The sequence below is a fragment of the Acomys russatus genome, chromosome 1 (assembly GCF_903995435.1).
Source record: "Acomys russatus chromosome 1, mAcoRus1.1, whole genome shotgun sequence".
In the NCBI taxonomy this organism is placed as follows: Eukaryota; Metazoa; Chordata; class Mammalia; order Rodentia; family Muridae; genus Acomys; species Acomys russatus.
In genome coordinates, this window is record NC_067137.1 from 50,472,460 (window position 1) to 50,492,309 (window position 19,850).

The window sequence follows — 19,850 nt, forward strand, 5'->3', positions numbered from 1 at the left end:
CGAAGGAACTCCTACAGCTGATAAACACCTTCAACAAAGTGTCTTGATACAAAATGACCTCTCCCTGAAAAAAAATATCAGTAGCCCTCCTGTATAATATGGACAAATGTACTGGGAAAGAACTTTAAGAAACTACACATTTGACACTAGCCACACATAACATATAGTATCTTGGTGTAACTCTAACCAAGCAAGTGAGAGACTTGTATGAAAAACAGGCCTTCGAGTCTCTGAAGAAGTTGAAGAAGATAACAGAAGACAGAAAGATGTCCATGGACTGGGAGAATCAACATAGTACAAATGACCATCTTACGAAAAGCAATCTCCAGATTCAATGCAATCCCTATCAAAATACCAACACAAATCTTTAAGGACACTCATTGTCAATGTCGCCCTCGGTCATCATACTTTGCCCTTTTAGGGAAAGAATGAGTTACTTAATAGTTGAATCTCTACAATCTGAAATGTTTGTGAATATCTTTTGCTAACATCATTTTACTAATATAATAAAGTCTTGATTTGTAATACTAGAACAGATAAGTATTCTTAGGATGCCTGCATGATCAACTATAATATTCATCAAGTCAGATGTTAGAAAAGGTGTCAGTAGACATAGATATTGCTTTTACATACCACTCGTTAATTTTATTTGAAGCAGCCTCATAACTTACATACTCCACTGATTTTGTAACCAATTATATATTTTTATTTCAAAATTATAATTTTTAACTTCAAAGGTGTTGATAAGAACACGTTGAAGATATGAAAGATTTATTGAATGAAATTAAATACAGGATGTGATTACATATCAATATATTATTAATCTTATCATGTGTGGCATATGTTATAAAAATATGTAATTTATGTTAAACATAATAAAATATATAGCTGTATTTAATCTCTATGTTATGCTGTCTTACATTGAATAAACTATATATATTTTTATTTTCCCAAGTTTCACCATTTATTCTACATATGGAATACATTCTGGGCCACACCAGGATTCTACCATAAGTTTTCTGTCCTATTTAAAGGACCAGGATGGGGTCCAGGTAAACCGAGACTTGGGCTGCATGAAGACATTCCAGAGGTAAGTAGAGTTCATAACATGGGAGGTGGTGAGGCTAGATATGCAGCCAGCCTGTATGTTTGCTATTTTCATGTGAAACTACAAAATTATCTTAGCCTCCTGTAATGGATACCTTAAAGACAATATACCATACTGGAGGTGGTTACGAGCAGCATTGCTTACTTTTATTGTCTTATTGCTCTGGCTAGAACTTCGAGTACTATATTGAAGAGATATGGAGAGAGTGGGCAGGCTTGGTCCCAATTTTAGAGGAATTTCCTTGAGTATATGACCATTTACTTTGATTTTGGCTATTGGCTTGCTGTATATAGCCTTTATTATGTTGAGGAAAGTGCCTTGTATCCCCAATCTCTCTAAAACTTTAAACATGAATGGGTGTTGGATTTTATCAAATACTTTCTCTGCATCTAAAGGGATGATCATGTGGTTTTTTTCTCTTCAGTTTGTTTATATGGTGGATTACATTAATGGATTTCCATATACTAAACCATCCCTGCATGCCTGGAATGAAGCCTACTTGGTCATGATGAATGATATCTTTGATGTGTTCTTGTATTCGTTTTGCAAGTATTTTATTTAGTATTTTTGCATCGATGTTCATAAGAGAAATTGGTCTGAAATTCTCTTTCTTTGTTGAGTCTTTATGAGGCTTAGGTATCAAGGTGACTATGGCCTCATAGAATGAGTTTGGTAACGTTCCATCCATTTCTATCTTTTGGAGTAGCTTGAAGAGTATCGGTATTAGCTCGCCCTTGAAGGTCTGGTAGAATTCTGCACTGAAACCATCTGGCCCTGGGCTTTTTTTTGGTTGGGAGACTACCAATGATTGCTTCTATTTCTGTAGGGGAAATGGGACAATTTGGCTTGTTTATCTGTTCTTCAATCAAATTTGGCAAGTGAAATTGATCAAGAAAATCAGCCATTTCCCTTAGACTTTCAAATTTTGTGGCATATATGCCTTCAAAGTAGAATCTTATGATTCTTTGTATTTCTTCAGTGTTTGTTGTTATGTCTCCCTTTTCATTTCTGATTTTGTTGATTTCAATACTGTCTCTCTGCCTTTAAGTTAGTTTGGCTAACAGTTTGTCTATCTTGTTGATTTTCTCAAAGAACCAGCTTTTGGTTTTGTTGACTCTTTGGACTGTTTTCTTAGTTTCTAATTTGTTAATTTCAGCCCTGAGTTTGATTATTTCCAGACATCTACTCCTTTTGGGTGTTTCTGCTTCTTTTTTTTCTAGGGCTTCCAGTTGTGTCATCAAGATGCTTATGTGCGATATTTCCAATTTCTTTTTAAAGGTGCTTAGTGCTGAATTTTTCTCTTAGCACTGCTTTCAATGTATCCCATTAATTTAGGTATGTTGTTCCTTCATTTTCATTGAATTTCAGAAACTCCTTGATTTCTTTCTTTATTTCTTCCCTCACCCAGGTGTCATTTAGCAGAGAGTTGTTTAGTTTCCACGTACGTGTAGGCTTTTTGTTTTTTCTGTTGTTGTTGAATTGCAGCCTAAGAGCATGGTGATCTGATAGGATACAAGGTATTATTTCAATCCTTTTGTATCTGTTGAGGCCTGCTTGGTGACCTACGATGTGATCAATTTTGGAGAAGGTCCCATGGGATGCAGAGAAGAAGGTATATTCTTTCTTGTTTGGGTGAAAGGTTCTATAGATATCTGTTAGATCCATTTGTCTCATAGCATTGGTTAATGATGTTATTTCTCGGCTTAGTTTCTGTTTCAATGACTTATCCTTCAGTGAGAGTGTGGCGTTGAAGTCTCCCACTATTATTGTGTGGGGATTGATGTGTGGTTTAAGCTTCTTTAACAGATCTTTACAAATTTGGGTGCCCTTGTGTTGGGAGCATAGATGTTCAGAATTGTGATGTCATCTTGGTTGACTTTACCTTTGATGAGTATGAAGTGTCCATCCTCATCCCTTTTGATTAATTTTGGTTGAAAGTCTATTTTGTTTGATATTAAAATGGCTACACCTGCTTGCTTCTTGTGACCATTTGCTTGGAATATTTTTTCCAACCCTTTACCCTGAGGTAATGCCTGTCGTTACGGGTAAGATGTGTTTCTTGAATGCAGAGGAATGTTGGATCTTTTTTATGCACTCATTCAGTTAGCCTGTGTCTTTTTATTGGAGAATTGAGACCATTGATGTTGACGGATATTAATGACCAGTGACTGTTAAGAGTCTTAATTTTGATATTGTTTCCAGTCGAGTGTTTGTGTAGTTGTGTTTTTGCCATGGGATAGTTATCTATTTCCTAGGCAGTTTTGGTTGTAGCTTGACCCTTTGGGATGAAGTTTTCATTCTAGTACCTTCTGTAAAGCTGGATTTGGGGATAGATACTGTTTGAATTTGTTTTTGTCATGGAATATTTTGTTTTATTCATCAATGATTATTGATAGTTTTGCTGGGTAAAGTAGTCTGGCCTGGCATCTGTGGTCTCTTAGGGTTTGCAGGATCTCTGTTCAGGCCCATCTGGCTTTTATAGTGTCTTGAGAAGTTGGATGTAATTCTGATAAGTTTGCCATTAAATGTTATTTGACCTTTTCCCTTGCAGCTTTTAATATTTTTTCTTTATTCTCTATGTTTTGTGTTTTGATTATTGTGTGATGGGCAATTTTTCTTTTCTGGTCAATTCTATTTGGTGTTCTGTAGGCCTCTTGTATGCTTATAGGCATCTCTTTCTTTAGATTGGGGAAATTTTCTTCTATGATTTTGTTGAGAATAGTTTCTGGGCCTTGGAGTCTGATATCTTCTCATTCTTCAATGCCTATTATCCTCAGATTTCTTCTTTTCATGGTGTTCTTGAGTTCTTGGATGTTTTGTGTCAGGATTTTTTCAGATTTGGCATTCATGGTTGCTTCATGATCTGTGATTGTATCTTCTAGACCTGAGATTGGTTCCTCCATTTCTTGGATTCTGTTAAAAAAGCTCACCTCTGTGTTGCTCACCTTCTTCTCCGAGGTCTCACATTTTTCTTTTGTCTGTGTGTTTATCATTGAATCCATTTTCATCTTCAGATCTTGAACTGATTTTTTTTTATATCTTTCATCTGATTGTTTTATATTCCTGAGTTTCTTCCATTGCCTCTTAATAGGTCTTCAAAGCTTGAACCGTTTTCTTGATTTCTTTTCATCTGTTTATTTGCATTTTCCTGCAATTTTTCCAGTTCCACTCTATGCGCTTCTTTTATATCTCTCACCTGTTTGGCTGCACCTTCCTGCATTTGATTATGAATTTTATTTTTTTCCTCCATTATCATCCTGATTACTAAGGATTTGAGATCATTTTCTTGTATTTCCATTGTATTTGAGTTCTCTGGGTTGTTTTCTCTTGGATAGCTGGAAACTGGAGACGCCGTGTTGTTTTGAGTTTTTTTGTTTTGTTTTGTTTTGTTTTGTTTTGCGTATGCTTTTACGCTGTTTTTTTGACATCTTGTCATCTCTGTTTTTGTTGGGTAGCTTCCAGAGTTGAATGGAGGGAGTCTGATGATAGATTCACTTCTTTTCTCATGATTTCCCTAGGCTGGAAGCTCTGATGCTTCACTGGTGTGGATGGCAGGAGGCTATCCCTGTCTTTTTAGACTCTCACAGCCAGTGATCCTCAGCTCCCCTGTACTGTGGGTCTCTGAATGAGCGTTGGGTCAGGCCAAGGTATCCACAGCCTTCTGGGTCCCCTGCCAATTCCAGCCAGGGACACTGGGCCCAAACCACGCGCAGAACTCAGCTAGCTTCTCAGGGCCCGAACCGTCTGCCGAGCTCAGCTAGGGACTCTGGGCCCAATCCGTGCACTGAGCTCCCCTAGGGACTCTGGCCCCAAAGTGCATGCAGAGTCTGGCCAGAAATTTTGGGCTGGGACTGAGCACCAAGCTCACCTAGGGGCTTTTGGCCCAAAGTGCATGCTGTGATCAGTTATAGACTCAGGGCCCGAACTTTCTACCATGCTCAGTCAGGAATTCTGGATTCAAACTGCGCACTGTGCCTAACCAGAGTCTTAGAGGCAGGACTGTGCCAAAAGCTCATCTAGAGTCTCTGGGCCCAACTGTGTGCCAAGCACTGTTAGGGACTCTGGTCCCAAACTGCACACCGAGCTCTGCCAGAGTCTCTCTGTGGCGGAATTGCACACAGAGCTCAGCCAGGGACTCTGGACCCACACTGCGTGCTGAATTCAGCCCGGGACTCCATGCCTAAACTATACGGAGAGTCCAGCCAGAGTCTCAGGGCCATGATTGTGCACAAAGCTCAGCTAGAGTTTCTGGACCCAACCTGCCCAGCAAGTCCAGCTACGAACTCTGGGCTGAATCTACGTGCTGGCCTCAGCCCGTGTCAGCAACAGAACTGTGCACTGAGCTGAGCTAGTGTCTTGGGCAGAACTGCTCGGTGAGCTGAGCTAGCACCTCGTGCAGAATTGCATGCTGAGCTGACCTAGCGTCTCCACGGTGGAACTGCACTGAGCTGAACTTGGGACTCAGGGGCTGAACTGTCCGCCGAGTCCAGTTTGGGTCTCAGGGCACCACACGACCCAAATCCTGCCCAGAGTCCCCTCTCCCACAGCAACTCCCACCAGCCACCACACCAATCGCCTCTGCTGGAGGGCTCCGAGCTGCAAACCTCAGCCGCCGTTGCTGCTCCCGCCGCTGCTATCGCTGCTGCTGCTGCCGATGCTACTCTGATCTGAGAGAATCCATGCTCCTCCCTTGTGCAGAGGCATGCAGGTCCTCTGCACCCTGGTCCCTTTGAACCATGGATCACTCCTGCTGCAATGGTGTGGGGAACTTGGTGTTCCCGGTTCCAAAATCTGTGCAATTCCCTAAATTGTTTACTGGAGCTGCTAAGCACGATCTACACTGCTCACTGCCATCTTGGATCTCCGAAATATAGATATTTAATACAAAAAAACCAAAAACCTTTGTTTGTTTGTTTGGTTGGTCAGTTGGTTTTTTGAGGTAGGATTTCTCTGTGTGATCTGGATTTTCCTTGAACTTTCTCTGTAGAGCAGGCTAGTCTTGAGCTCACAGAGGTCTGCCTGCCTCTGCCTCTAAAATGCTGGGATTAAAGGTGTGTGCCACCACCACCTGGCTCATATAACCAGGAATTATTTTGTTTAAATTAGAAATTTTCTTAAATAGAAAATAAAATAAAATTTGTATTCAATTGTTCATGGTATGTAATATGTTTCTTTATCAAACAGGGTCATAAATAGAAAAGATTATAAATAGAAGTGTAGAACAATAGGAAAAAATCAATTGTTTAAAAGGTGACATTTTAGATAAAAAATATGTGATGTCTCAAAAAATATATTTTATATGAAAAATATATTATTAAGCCAGGTGTGGTGTCACACACCTTTAATCCCAGCACTTGGGAGGCAGAGGCAGGCAATCACTGTGAGTTTTAGGCCAGCCTGGTCTACAGAGCAAGTCCAGGACAGCCAAGGCTACACAGAGAGACCCTGTTTTGAAAAAAACCCAAAACTATTTTATTAATTTTAAAAATATCTTAAATTACTTATATCTTGTATATTTATAAATAGCTGTAGTTTGTCAGCTTGATATAGGCAAAAAGTATTTTTATTATTTCTGCTTCAAAATGCCTAGGAAAGGTGGCTTTATTTTTCTATATTTTTAAAAAGCAAAATAGTGTTTTTTGATAATGTGCCTTCATCTGCTTTATCCACAGTATAGCACAGAAACTCCAGAAATCTTAGTAATATAGGAAATTATTTTAATGAAAACCACTTGATGCTGAAGCATGGTTACTTATGCCGGCAGAATCACCTGCCTCCTTTTCCTTGGTATGCTGCTGGACACGGTTCTAATGTAATCTTCTTGGCTATTGTAATCATGAATACATATAGAGCTAAAGCAACTATGGCTTTTCTACTTAATGAAGACTAAATCATAACCAGAGTGCATAATATTCTACATAAAAAAGCAGATCTCCTAATCTTCACACAATTTTCTATCCAAGAAAATGAATGTCAGAGTTTTTCTGTAACAAAGATGAAAAAATTCTTTTCTCTGTGACTCATCTTTTCTCAGACATGAGCTATGACACAGAGTAAAGAAAACTATTCTTTTTAAAATTTTTTTATTATTTAATTAATTTATTCAGATTACATCTCAGTTGTGCTCTCCCATCCCTTGTACCCTCCCGCTTTCACCCTATTCTATGTTCTTATTGGATTGTTTCTTCCTGAGTTGTGAGAGCTCTTTATCTAAGTGGACATAAGTATTTTGACTACATGTAAAACCATCTTTCTTGTCTACCTAGCTTACAGGACAGGAAGTCCCCTTATCATCAGCAGCATCCCAGCCACTGAAGATGTATACTGTCCTGCAGTTTGCGGTGACGCTGGCATTTTATGAAGAGACCTTTGCAGACACAGCGGTAGGTATCATCAATTTAAATACAGCAGTGGAAAGTAATAATTAAGGGAATTTTTAAATTAAAATAAGCTCTTTATTATTACTATGCTCTATTTTTCATAATTACTTTTAGTTTGGGGAGCATTGTGTATTTTAATTGAACATGAAAAGTGAATTCCTCAAGACTATCAAGTGTAAACAAATAGTTATATCCACCTGGTGCTGTATGTAATATATGTTAAATGTTTTATCATCAAATCTAAATGATAAATAAGAAATTACATATCCTATTTTTGGAAATCGAAGTAAAAGACTTCAAAAGTCAGACTGAAATGTGCTTAGAAAAGCATAGATTCTATCACTTTCAAGATACCTAGTATATGTAGTCAATAAATTGAAGATTGAGTTTAAAAAGTTTCCATCGCAAACTGTGCAGTTTTTCTCTCTAAGATGTACATCATAACCAAACTTTGGAAAGTTTAAACGTAAGTGCAGTAAGAGGTATAGCTTAGGGATGTGTATATTTTAGCTAATAAACATTACCCACATTGGTTGTGTTCTGGAGAAGGCAAAAGTAAAATATAAAAACTATGTAAAATTGGACTGGAAATTGAGGGTAGCATAAAATAAAGATTTTGACTAACTTTTGTTTTATGGACTCATTTATAATATAATCTTCATAAAAGTATATGATTCCAAAAAAGAAGATAAAAGGGAGGAAGTAACTAAATTAAGAGTAGAAAAAACCAATAGGCCAGAAAAAAAAAATCACTGAATTGGTCTTTTTTGCAAAGAGAATGTGAATCTCAGAATCAGGAATGCTGAGGTTTTCAGTGTGTGTATATTTGTGTGTGTGTGTGTGTGTGTGTGTATGTGTGTGTGTTTTGGCTTGTGAATGTGTGTATATGTGTGTGTTTGCTTGTGCATGTGTGTGTGTTTCACTTGTGCATGTGTGTGTATGTATACTTTTAAGATATACAGAACATCTGTAATTTGTGGATAAGTGTACAAAAATATCTCCTGAAATACACTAAAGAGATAGCAAAAAATTACAGAATATCTAACATACTAAAATTGTTACGGAAAGAGAAATGAGGAAGCCATGTTTTGGGTATGGCTGACTTGGGGCTATGACAGTTACAGTTTGTTGTGTACTGATGAGACAACGTAAAGGGTCTTCTTCAGTCAGACAACAAACTTTGGATAAAGTAACTGACTTCAAAATAAAATTTAACACATATTCCGGAAAACAAGAATAAAACACTTATAAATAAAATATGTTCAAAGAAAGATTTGGAGTCTTGCACTTTGATTTGATGCAGTAGTGGGAAAATATATTTCTGAAAATTTTTGAACTTTTTATTTTGGTTTATTTTTGGGATTATAATTCAATTACATTTCTCCCTTTATTTTCCTTCCTCCAAAATCTCCCATAAAACCCTCTCCACTATATTTCAAATTCATGGCCTCTTTTTTCATTAACTGTTACTGCATATATGCAAGTATGTATAGCCAGTTGAGTTCATTTAACTTATTTTTTTATATATACTTTCATGGCTGACTGGTTTTGAGAATTTTACCTGTGTGGTCTTCACACAGGACTGGATGAAAACTTATACTTACAATGGTCTGGATAAACAGCCAATAAGCATTAATTTTAAGCTGATCTCAGATCAGAATTCAGGTACCTAATTAAAAATTTTCAAATTATTCCTCTAGCTAATACATAAACTTAAATATCTATATAAAAAGTATTAACTCATAGTTTGAAAACTAATCACTAACTTATATTAGAAGAAAAAAAAAAAAAAAACAGAACAAAGCATGTCCTGTTCAAACTATCAAACAGTTCAAAGTATCAGAGTATTAAAATTTAATATAATGCTTGAATACATAGATTAAACTAAATATTTATTTATTCTTCTCTCATATATCACATCCTGACCACAGTTTCCCTTACCTTAATTCTCTCAGGCCCCAACAACCACAACATCCTATCTCCTCAAGATCCACTTCTCCTCAGTTTCCCTTCAGAAAAGTACAGTCCGCCCAGAGACGTCAACAGAGCAAGGCATAACAAGTTATAATAGACTAGGAACAAACCCTCATATCAAGGCTGGATGAGTCAATCCAGTAGGAGGAAAAGGGTCCCAAGAGCATGTGAAAGAGTCAGAGACATCCCACTGTTAGGAGCCCTATAAGAATACCAAGCTAAACAACCACAGCATTTATGCAGAGGACCTAGTGAAGACCCATGTAGTCCATTGACTGGCCCTTCAGCCTCAGTGAGGTCCTGTGAGCCCCACTTGAAACCAAGATGTCTTAACCTCTTCTGAAAAATCACATAGGTAGCTAAAATAAATAAATAATGTTTGCTGAGAACTAGATCCATTGGTTATTGTTAGTAATATAATTATTGTTAAATACTTATGTATTGATAGAGTACTTCACTACACATTCTACACATTCTACCTAATTTTGATATTGAATTATGAGTGTACAATGTCATCTGAAATAGGTTTGTGAACGTGGTGTAGAGAATTCTTTGCTTGACGGTAGACATTCTATCGCGTGAACTTACTGACCTACACAATTAAACCTTTGGGATGCTTTCTGCCTCGGTGTTCCTTCCATTAGGTATCTCCCTTTGCTTTTGCTTTAAGTTTTTAATGTATATATTCATTCACTTTACATCCCAATCATACCCCCCTCCCTCCTCTTCTCCCAGTCCCATTCTCTCCCTCTCTCTTCCCCTTGTCCCTGAGGCCTTTAGAAATATTGAAGCCTTTGTGTGTGTTAAAAAGTTTTGCCTTTTCTGTTTTAGTTTGGAGAACAACACACTAAATTTAGCTCTTATTTCTCTTTCAAGAATCTATCCATAAGATCATCTAATGACGTGGAACCTGTCAGGCTAAGAATTGATTTCACAAGGATTACTAAAGAAATTAGTATAAGGTCTGTGAGTCCAGCCACTAAGCACTGTATTTAAGTAGCCGATGCGCAGGGTACATAGAAAAAGGAATGTACCTCTCACAACTTTGTGATCATTATTGCGTTAAACTTTTTACTCCAAACATTATTAATACAGAATTTTCACATATAAAATAAGTACTTATTTGCTTTAGCGTGTGTATAAATACAGCAAGCTCCCTAGTCTCAAGCCAGCCAGCCATCCAGCCTTCGGATTATTGGCTACAGCAGATCAGATTAAAAAAAAAAAAAAAAAAACAGCAGCAACAACTGCAGGGTTTTAAAGTCTTTTATGCTTTTTAGAAATCCCCATACTAGAAAGGCACAATAAACTTTTGTATATAAGCAAGCTTTTTTCTGAGTCACATAGCAAGTATTAAGGAAAGAAAAACATGTGTGGGAAATAAACAAGGTACCCTTCAGAATTAATTTGTGTCAGGAATGAAGCTGTCTCCAACTTCAATTACAGCGTGAAAAGGATTTCAACACTTGATAATTCGCTTTGCCTATAGATTACACCAGTTTCTTTTATACTTGTTTTATGAAAGAAAAGAAATTAGAGCTCCAATTACATCTTTTTTTAAAATTTATTTTTATTAAACATTTTTTATTTTTTACATATACAGTTTTATTATTACACATACATACAATAGATTACCTATTGCAAGAAGAACCATGACACAACCCGGACTTATGTAAATGCTACATTCTTAGTTTTTGGTTATTTGTATTTGACAACCTTGAAGAAAACATCTTTCCTATCATAGTGCCTCTAAATTTCTGAATGTAAATCAGTCTCCATCACATACTGTCATTATCAACTTAAAACACGTATCTAGAAATAAAAACATCTTCACCCCTCAACAACTAAGCTTCACTGTAAAACTAAGCTACCGGGTCTTCAACCCCATCAGAGACTTGAGAAGGAATGAACCTGATTACCTGAGTATCACAGGAGCGCAGGTTAGTAGCTTTCCAAATGAGAAGATGACAGAGACAGTTTGCTGCCTAAATAATCACCCAAAACTCTTTATGATGTTGGGGCATCTTCTTCAGCCTTCTGGCGCAATATATCTGACAGACATAGTTGTAAAGCAGCAACTATTGAGGACTTGCATACCCTGTCTTGGAAGAGTTTGGCCCTCAACTCTGCCTGCGTCCATGTTTGCCTATTTTAAGGTAGAATTCTGTCTGTGGTAGAAATGAGGACATTTTTTCCCAGTGACTTGTTTGCCACATTTTATGCCATCTCCATAAAGAGGTTCTTTAATGTTCATCATCCTCTTTGAGGTAGGCTGGGGTTTCCAGGAGTTAACCTGTGTCATAGTCAGCGAATCTTTAAAATAATAAAAACATTTTAAGTGCCATATTCTGTATGTCTCTGAAGTTTCTGAAGACCTTATCTAACTATTTTACCTTATTTTTCTATAGAATCATATCTATCTCTTGCACCTAAGACATATATTCTTGTAATAAAAATAGACTAGTAATTGATATGACCGTGATTTGATCATACAACAATTAACTTATTCATCCCAAATCAGCTGGAAGAAACCTTAAGAGAATTACTCCCCATTTCCTATAAGGGGGTTGGGTAGGTTGGTTGCTTTCTTGGGCTATAGAGGGTTATTATGAGTGGGAGTTGGTTACAAGTTATTGTTTGTCTTATTTATAGAGAAAACAAGGTTAGGTTCAGAGATGTTTCTCTTTTCTTTTATCTTAAATTCTTAGGTTTGGAGATAGGAGTTCAAAAATGAAGGGGGAATATAGAAATATATAGAGAAGATAAAGCAAAAATTAGATTAGTGAATCTACTCCTCAATTTAGTGCCTCAATTGTCACTCACAAGGTTATTTTCAATTCAATGGTATAGAATTTTGTGTATAGATGCAAAATAAGTTTAATTTTAGATACAGTGGTATAGAATTCAAATGCAAGATTGTTCTACACATATACACATATACACATATACACTTTATATATATAGAGTATATATATATATATATATATATATATATATATATATATATAGAGAGAGAGAGAGAGAGAGAGAGAGAGAGAGAGAAATATATATTTCTACTCTAATATAAGGTATTGTATCCATATAACTCAATTATAATACAAGGTTTATTTCCAGTACTTCGAAAGTGCTATTGCAGGCTGTTTAGGATAAATAAGTTTTACAAGTTAATTGTTAGCTTTTATAAAAATTTAAAAATAAATTATAGAACCATTAGCCAACACAGCTCTGAAGAACACATTCTTACTTATGTATCTTCTTTTATAAAGGACTTTAGATTTTATGCCAGAATGAATTGTTTAGGTTATACTATGCACTGTAATGTCAATTTGAATTATTTATCTATTTATCTCACATGCTTCAAATAATTACAAATTTCAAAATTGTATAGGAGAGAAGGAAAATAAGCAGTTTAAGAAAAATCTTACAATGAAATTATCTTTTTTTCTGAGGTGTCTGACTTACTAAGTACCACTAGAAAAAGCAAAAAGCCCTCTGTAACCATAACCTTTGTGAACAGAATGACAAGTGGCATGCTGAAAAGCACTGTTTCCATGGCAGTGTTAGCCGCCAATGCTCCTCCAACACGCACTGCGGAGTCCATTGACCTCTGTGTTTATTTGACAGGCACTGTCTCAAGTCACTCTCCTTCTGAGGGTCCTCTTCATTATCCTGACTTTGACATCCATTGGTTTCCTTCTGGATCAAAGGCAAGATATGAATTTCTTTTGTTCCTTTTTTTTTTATTCACATTTTTTCTCAGTGCTATATAATATCAGTATAACATGGACCTTTTTTAGTTTTAAAACCTTAGTGTTTTACCCCATGGTTTTAAATGAGTTAACTATATCAGTCTATCCTTCTATGCCATTTTTAGTGATTGAAGCAAAATCTCTGGACTACTGAAGAGAGCCTCACATGCCTTATCCCCACAGTCTTGACTATTTGCAAATCTTCCACATCTATTTGTTGATACTTTATTGCTTCTCCATAGCTCATCACTGCTTTAACCAAACACTAAGTTGATTAAAAACAGATTTTTCTTAAAAGATACATTTTGTTTGTTATGTTAAGACTGTGTTCAAAGCACTTCAGAGACATACCACTCAACTATGTTAAATACTTTTCCTTTCTTGAAAATCAAAAGTAAATGTTATTGCTATTTGATTATGACATGAGCACATGGAGACTTTATTTAAAGCTAATGGATATTAATGTCATGCTATTTCAGACCCAGAGCAGCTATTGTAGAAACTCTGCGGTGCCTGATCTTCTTAACCCTGTACAGATTTGGTCACTTAAAGCCTCTCATTCCATCTTTGTCATTTGTATTTGAGGTAAGACATTTGCTGTAGGTGAGTGAATTGTTTAATTCACTCATGAAGCCATGTTTTCTCCACCAAATTTGTGACTAGTATTCATAGCTAAGTTTTTCTGTGCACTATATCTTGAATTAGTATTTATATAATTTTCAGATAGTTAATATTGGTAAGTCACCCTAAAATTTAAGGATAAGTCTAAGGATGAGAAAGGATGAGTTAGCCTCTCAAAAGTCTAGGTTGATATATCTTTAAATCATTAAAGATTTGGCAAAATATTGCCTAGCATTTTGAAGAAAACCAGTATGTATGATAGGTCCTCACAGAAGCTTTAAAACCAGCATGTATGGTAGGTCCTCATGGAAGCTTTAAAACCAGTATGTGTGGTAGGTCCTCATGGAAGCTTTAAAAGCAGAATCCCTGGGTCTTCCGGTAGGAGCTGTGCTCAACTGTGCTGACAATATAGGAGCCAGGAATTTGTAAATCATCTCTGTGAAGGGAATCAAAGGACGGCTGAACAGGCTTCCTGCAGCTGGTGTGGGTAATATGGTGATGGCCAGTTAAAAAGGGCAAACCAGAATTAAGGAAAAGGTCCATCCAGCAGTGATAATTTGACAACGAAAGCCATACTGAAGAAAAGATGGGGTGTTTCTTCTTTTTGAAGATAATACAGGGGTCATAGTAAACAATAAAGGCGAGATGAAAGGTTTTGCTATCACAGGTCCAGTCGCAAAGGAGTGTGCAGACTTGTGGCCCAGAATTGCATCCAATGCAGGCAGCATTGCATGATTCTCTGGTGTACTTGTAAAATATATTCATTAAAAAGCCTTTGCTCTTAAAAAAACAGTATATACTGTAGGTCCTCACGGAAGCTTTAAAACCAGCATGTATAGTAGGTCCTCTGAGAAGCTTTAAAACCAGCATGTATGGTAGGTCCTCATGGAAGCTTTGAAACCAACATGTGCGGTAGATCGACACGCAAGCTTTGAAGATGAAAAGCTGTGCTTGAGATGCTTGTAAATCACCTATAATGCAAATAATTATATGTAAAAGAAAAATGAGGTTTTAAAAATAAAAGATATGTTTTGATATGATATGAGAGGTAAGATTGATATTTCAAATAGTTTTTAGAACTTTTTGGGTATCTATTGCTTTATAACTCAAAAAATGCCTTAATAGTCTTACTCATCATTTCTGTTTATTAGAATTTTATAGTAATGTTAAGCTCTGTCTCTGAACAATATGCCAATATTGTAAGAATATTCAACATACCATTATTTAAGTGGGAACATAAATGCTAACGTAAAAGACAAAGTGTCTTAATTTGTTTCTTCTTGCTGTGATAAAACAGTAACCGAGGACTGAGTAAAGGAAAGAATTTATTTCATTTTATGACTCTAGGTAACTGTTCAACACTGTGGGAAGTCAGGTCAGGAGCTCAAGGCAGTACTGAAGAAGAAACTAGCACCTTGGAGGGGTATTTCTTCCTGGCTTACATCCTAGGGTTTACCCAGCTACCATTCTTATCTAGCTGAGGCAGACCTGCCTAGGGATCCCACCACTCAGAGCGGGCTAAGCCGTGCTACATCAGCTAGTAGAGTGCCTCACAGACTTGTGGGTATTTCTTCACCATTTTTCCAGTGGTGTCAGGTTGACAACCAAAAGTAGTTAACACATAAGCCAATATAAAGTTATACTTTGCAATGATTACAAATATGATAAAACTTTTGAAAACAGTTAACATTGAAAAGAAAGATATACTTTTGATCATATATTTCCATTATATAAATTTATTCTGAAGGAATGATACATCCACATGCATGGACTGATGTACATGTAGTGGAACTCAGGCATCTGTAATGGTGCAAAACTGAGAACCAGCTAATGCTACTCACAGGTGACTGTCTAACAGTTGCGTCTTATTCATGAATTAAATCTATATCTAGAATATAAAATATTGAATCTGTTGGGATAAATATAGATTAGTCTCTAAATTATAAATTATACATGTGAAGTTTACATTGCTATAATGCATGAAGATCTATAAACATGGGCAGTAGAAAATCTCAAATAAGTGAGTTTATGTGCTTTATGGGTGTTTTTAATATACTTCATAAGACAAAGGAGAGCATAGCATATAGTTTACTGTGGAAAAGAAAGGTGGATTAGATGTTTAGAAGAGAGAAAAGGATAATTTTTATTAGATTGATTTTCTTTAGTACCTCTGAAGTTTTTGAGTCACCATAATATATTTTGAATTTTTAAATGATACGGGTATCAATAGTGAAACCAAATCTTTTGCCATTACATGCACAATCTGAACTTGTCCTGAATGGGGCAGTGAGGGGATGATGAAAGGACAGACACACAGAAAACTGGGCCAAGGTATGTCATGCTGGAGGTACATCCGTAGCCCTGTAACTTGGCATATTTATTATCCATGCTGACAGAGAAAATGGTTTATTACATTCAGATGATTAAGGAGGAAATGGGCTGGGTAATGTTGAGAGAGGCCTTTAGAGAAGACCAGTTCTAGACTGCAGTCATCCTGGATGAAGAATCAGTGGTGGATAGATTCTGCAAACACTGGTTCTAGCAAAAGGTTAGCTGATTGTAAAACTGTGCTTTGAGATTCCTCTGAGCCTCAGTCAGGGAAGGCCTTGTCATCCCAAGAGGATGAGGTATTGAGAGTCCCTAACATGGCAGTATTCCTGTTATTAACCCACATTCCCTCAGGAATTAATCCACTTTCTACAATCTTAGTTATCACCTAATCTACATTACCTTTAAGTAGGCACGACGATTTACATATTTACTTAAGATGCATAAGTATACACCTGTTATAATCTAGAAGCATAAATCAACCTTTTCATTGAAGTTCAGATATATATGACAGAAGAACCTTAAAATCAAATCAGATAAAAATTTCCCACTCAAAATAAGGGGTAAACTCCAATATCCAGCAAGAACAATTAAAAGTTTTCTTAATGAACCAACCTACTGTCGTACATATTGTGAAAGCAAATCTTAAGTGATCTGGAAGCAAATAATACCTTCTGCCAACGTCACTTTGTACAAATGATCATACCCTTGTTACAAAAACACTTTGTTTTTGGAGGGTAGGATGTGATAGTAGAGGGGAGGATGCTGTGTTCACCTTTTAAGTCGGATGAACGACAGTAGCAATATGCTTAGTGTACATATTCATTAAGACATTGACGAGACTAGTTGAGATTTAAACTGTGATGCCCCAATGCTTGAATTTGATTTCTACCCTGAAAGCTTCTTTAGTGTGATTTATGGAGAAATTATTTGGTCACTACATTTCTTACCTGTAAAAGAAAGAAGTATTGTTATTATCTATTAAAATTTGGATGATTGCGTGAGAAAATCCATACGTATGAGGTTTAGCATAATAATTAACAGATAGTATATGCTCAGTAAGTGTTCAGTGTTATTATCATATTGGTAGCTTGGTTATTTATATGAAGACCCAGAACGCAGAATTAATTCCTTAGTGATTTACCTCAAGATCCACAAGTAGTGGTAGTAGCAGTAGTAGTAATCATAATCATAAATACAATCCTAGTTCTGTGTCCTTTGGTTCATACTTACACTGACATTAGACTTCATGCCTAGGGCACTCACCCTTGAAGCAGGTTTTTAAAATATATTTTATTAGTTTAATCATATTACATCTCAATTGTTATCCCATCCCTTGTATCCTCCCATTCCTCCCTCCCTCCCATTTTCCCCTTACTTCCCTCCCCTATGACTGTGACTGAGAGGGACCTCCTCCTCCTGTATATGCTCATAGGGTATCAAGTCTCTTCTTGGTAGCCTGCTATCCTTCCTCTGAGTGCCACCAGGCCTCAAAAATGGGGCACCAGAGTTCGTGGTCAAAAATGGGGCACCAGAGTTCGTGTGAAAGTCAGATCCCACTCTCGACTCATCTGTGGAGAATGTTCTGTCCATTGACTAGATCTGGGTAGGGGTTCAAAGTTTACTGCACATATAAAAGAGGTACACATTTATAGTTCTTACTATGTTCTAACTCTACTCCTCAAGATTTTCCATTTGATTTTCACACCAAACCAGGATGTGCTTTCATTGTTTTTGTGATGGCTGATCTGTCTACTCTGTGGGATTTAGACTCACCTTGGAAACAAATATGTGGGTACGTTTATGAGGGGGGTTCTAAATTGAGGTAAACAGTATCCCTTGAGTGTGGGCAACATCGTTTCATGGGTTTGTTACAAAGAGTCAATAAAATTTAGAATGTAAGCTAAGTACCAGCCCTTTTCTCTCTTCGCGTGCTAATGATGAATGCAGTGTTACCATCGGTCCTAAGCCCTTGCCACCAACTGTTTCCTGAAAGGGCACATATGCTCAAACTTTGAACCCTAATAAACCCTTCTTTTCTTTTACTTAAAATATATTGTATTTGTAAGTGTGTGTATCTACTTGTTTGTATGCAGAACATGGGTGTACAGACACCCATGTATTGCAGAGGTGCCAATGGATTCTTGGAACTAGCTTTACCTGTGATTGTGAACCATCCTGAGGGGGTGGTGGGAATCAAACCCAAGGGCTCTTACCATCTGCACCAATGTTCTAGCTCTAAACCTTTCCTGTTTTAATTTTTCTTTGGTCAGGTATTTCATCCTAACACTGCATAAACAGTGCATTTTTATGCTGATATTCATAAGGTTTAGGGCATGTTGACAGACACCTGGAATCCCAGCACTAGAGGAGATTTTGAAAAGGAGGTTTGCAAGTTTGAAACAACCTGGGCTTTAAAGAAAACAATTTCGAAACATCAATGCAGAAAAATAAAGGGGAAATAGACTTACTCAAATGCACCAAAGATGCAAACCAGGGTAATTTTCTTGATTCAGAGCAAGGCTCAAACAGCTCATGGGCTTCTGTTGAGATATAATATAGCAGGTACTAACAAAGGCTTAATTGATGCTGGGGAACATTTATTTTAACTTCCAAAGCTGTATGTTAAACAAACAACTTTATACAAAGTTGCCCAGCCTCAGGTATTGTGTTAGAGTAATTAAAAAATAATTAAATTGTTAAAAAAAAAAAACATTGCAAAAACCAACCTAGAAGAAGTTCAGTATTCTTTTTTATCATTAATATTACTACTATTGCTATGGAAGAAGTAGCTGAGAACTACATTCTGATCTATCTACAAGCAGAGAGAGGGGTGGGCTGGAGAGGGAGAAGGAGAGAGAGAAGAATGGGAGGAAAGAGAGAGATGAGTCTGGAATAGGCTTCTGAAACTGCATAGCCCAACTCTAGTGACTCACTTCCTCCAACAAGGCCACAACTTTAATCTTTCTCAAATAGTAGTACTCCCTGGAGCCTATAACGATCACTCTTATTTTAAAAATTGCACATGTACTCCTTTTTAATATTATTTTAAAGATCACATTTAAAATCAATAGTCCACTAAGATCATATATTAATTAAACATTTCAAACTTGGGTATTCTTCACATTTTTATCTCCTAAAACTTAAATGAGATTTTGGCACCTGTAAAAATTTTAATGAAACTATTTCTGAAGGAAGTTTCTTTGATGATAGCTGAACAAAGCACTGATCTATGAATATAGCCGAATGACCCTAGGAGTAATTTTATCACATTTTTTCTTGTTTTTAGACAGTATTATTTGATTTTACCCTAGGTCTCTGAGTTATCTACTCTCAGGTTTGGTACTCCAAGCAGTGTCAGGCATTGGTTCCACCTTCTGCAATGGGCCTTAAGTGAAGTAAGTTATTGGTTGGTTATTCTCACAAGCTTTGTGCCACCATGTCCCTAGTATACCTTGCAGGCAGTTATACCATTGTAGATAAAAGACTTTTGGCTGGCTTGGTGTTTATGTTCCATTTTTGACAGTATGGAGCATACATTACTGTACTAAAGACACTGAAGCTTAGGGGTGAAGGTTCTATGGAGTCACCAGCTCAGAATCTCTGTGTTCAATGAGTTGTGTGGGTGTTTAGCAATGAGACTTTGCTGTCAGTTTATGGAAGAGAACACATAGTCTTGGTAACAGCCTG

At 36.7% G+C, this 19,850-nt stretch overlaps 1 protein-coding gene across 1 annotated transcript in view; it reads left to right on the forward strand.

Moving 5' to 3' along the window:
- Agmo (alkylglycerol monooxygenase) overlaps positions 1 to 19,850 on the forward strand; it is a 305,943-nt gene that overhangs the window by 154,094 nt on the left and 131,999 nt on the right. Inside the window, exons 9-12 of the mRNA XM_051145060.1 lie at positions 956 to 1,090; positions 7,375 to 7,491; positions 13,087 to 13,169; positions 13,691 to 13,796. Coding sequence (XP_051001017.1) covers positions 956 to 1,090; positions 7,375 to 7,491; positions 13,087 to 13,169; positions 13,691 to 13,796 — 441 coding nt within the window. The remainder of the gene's footprint in view (positions 1 to 955; positions 1,091 to 7,374; positions 7,492 to 13,086; positions 13,170 to 13,690; positions 13,797 to 19,850) is intronic.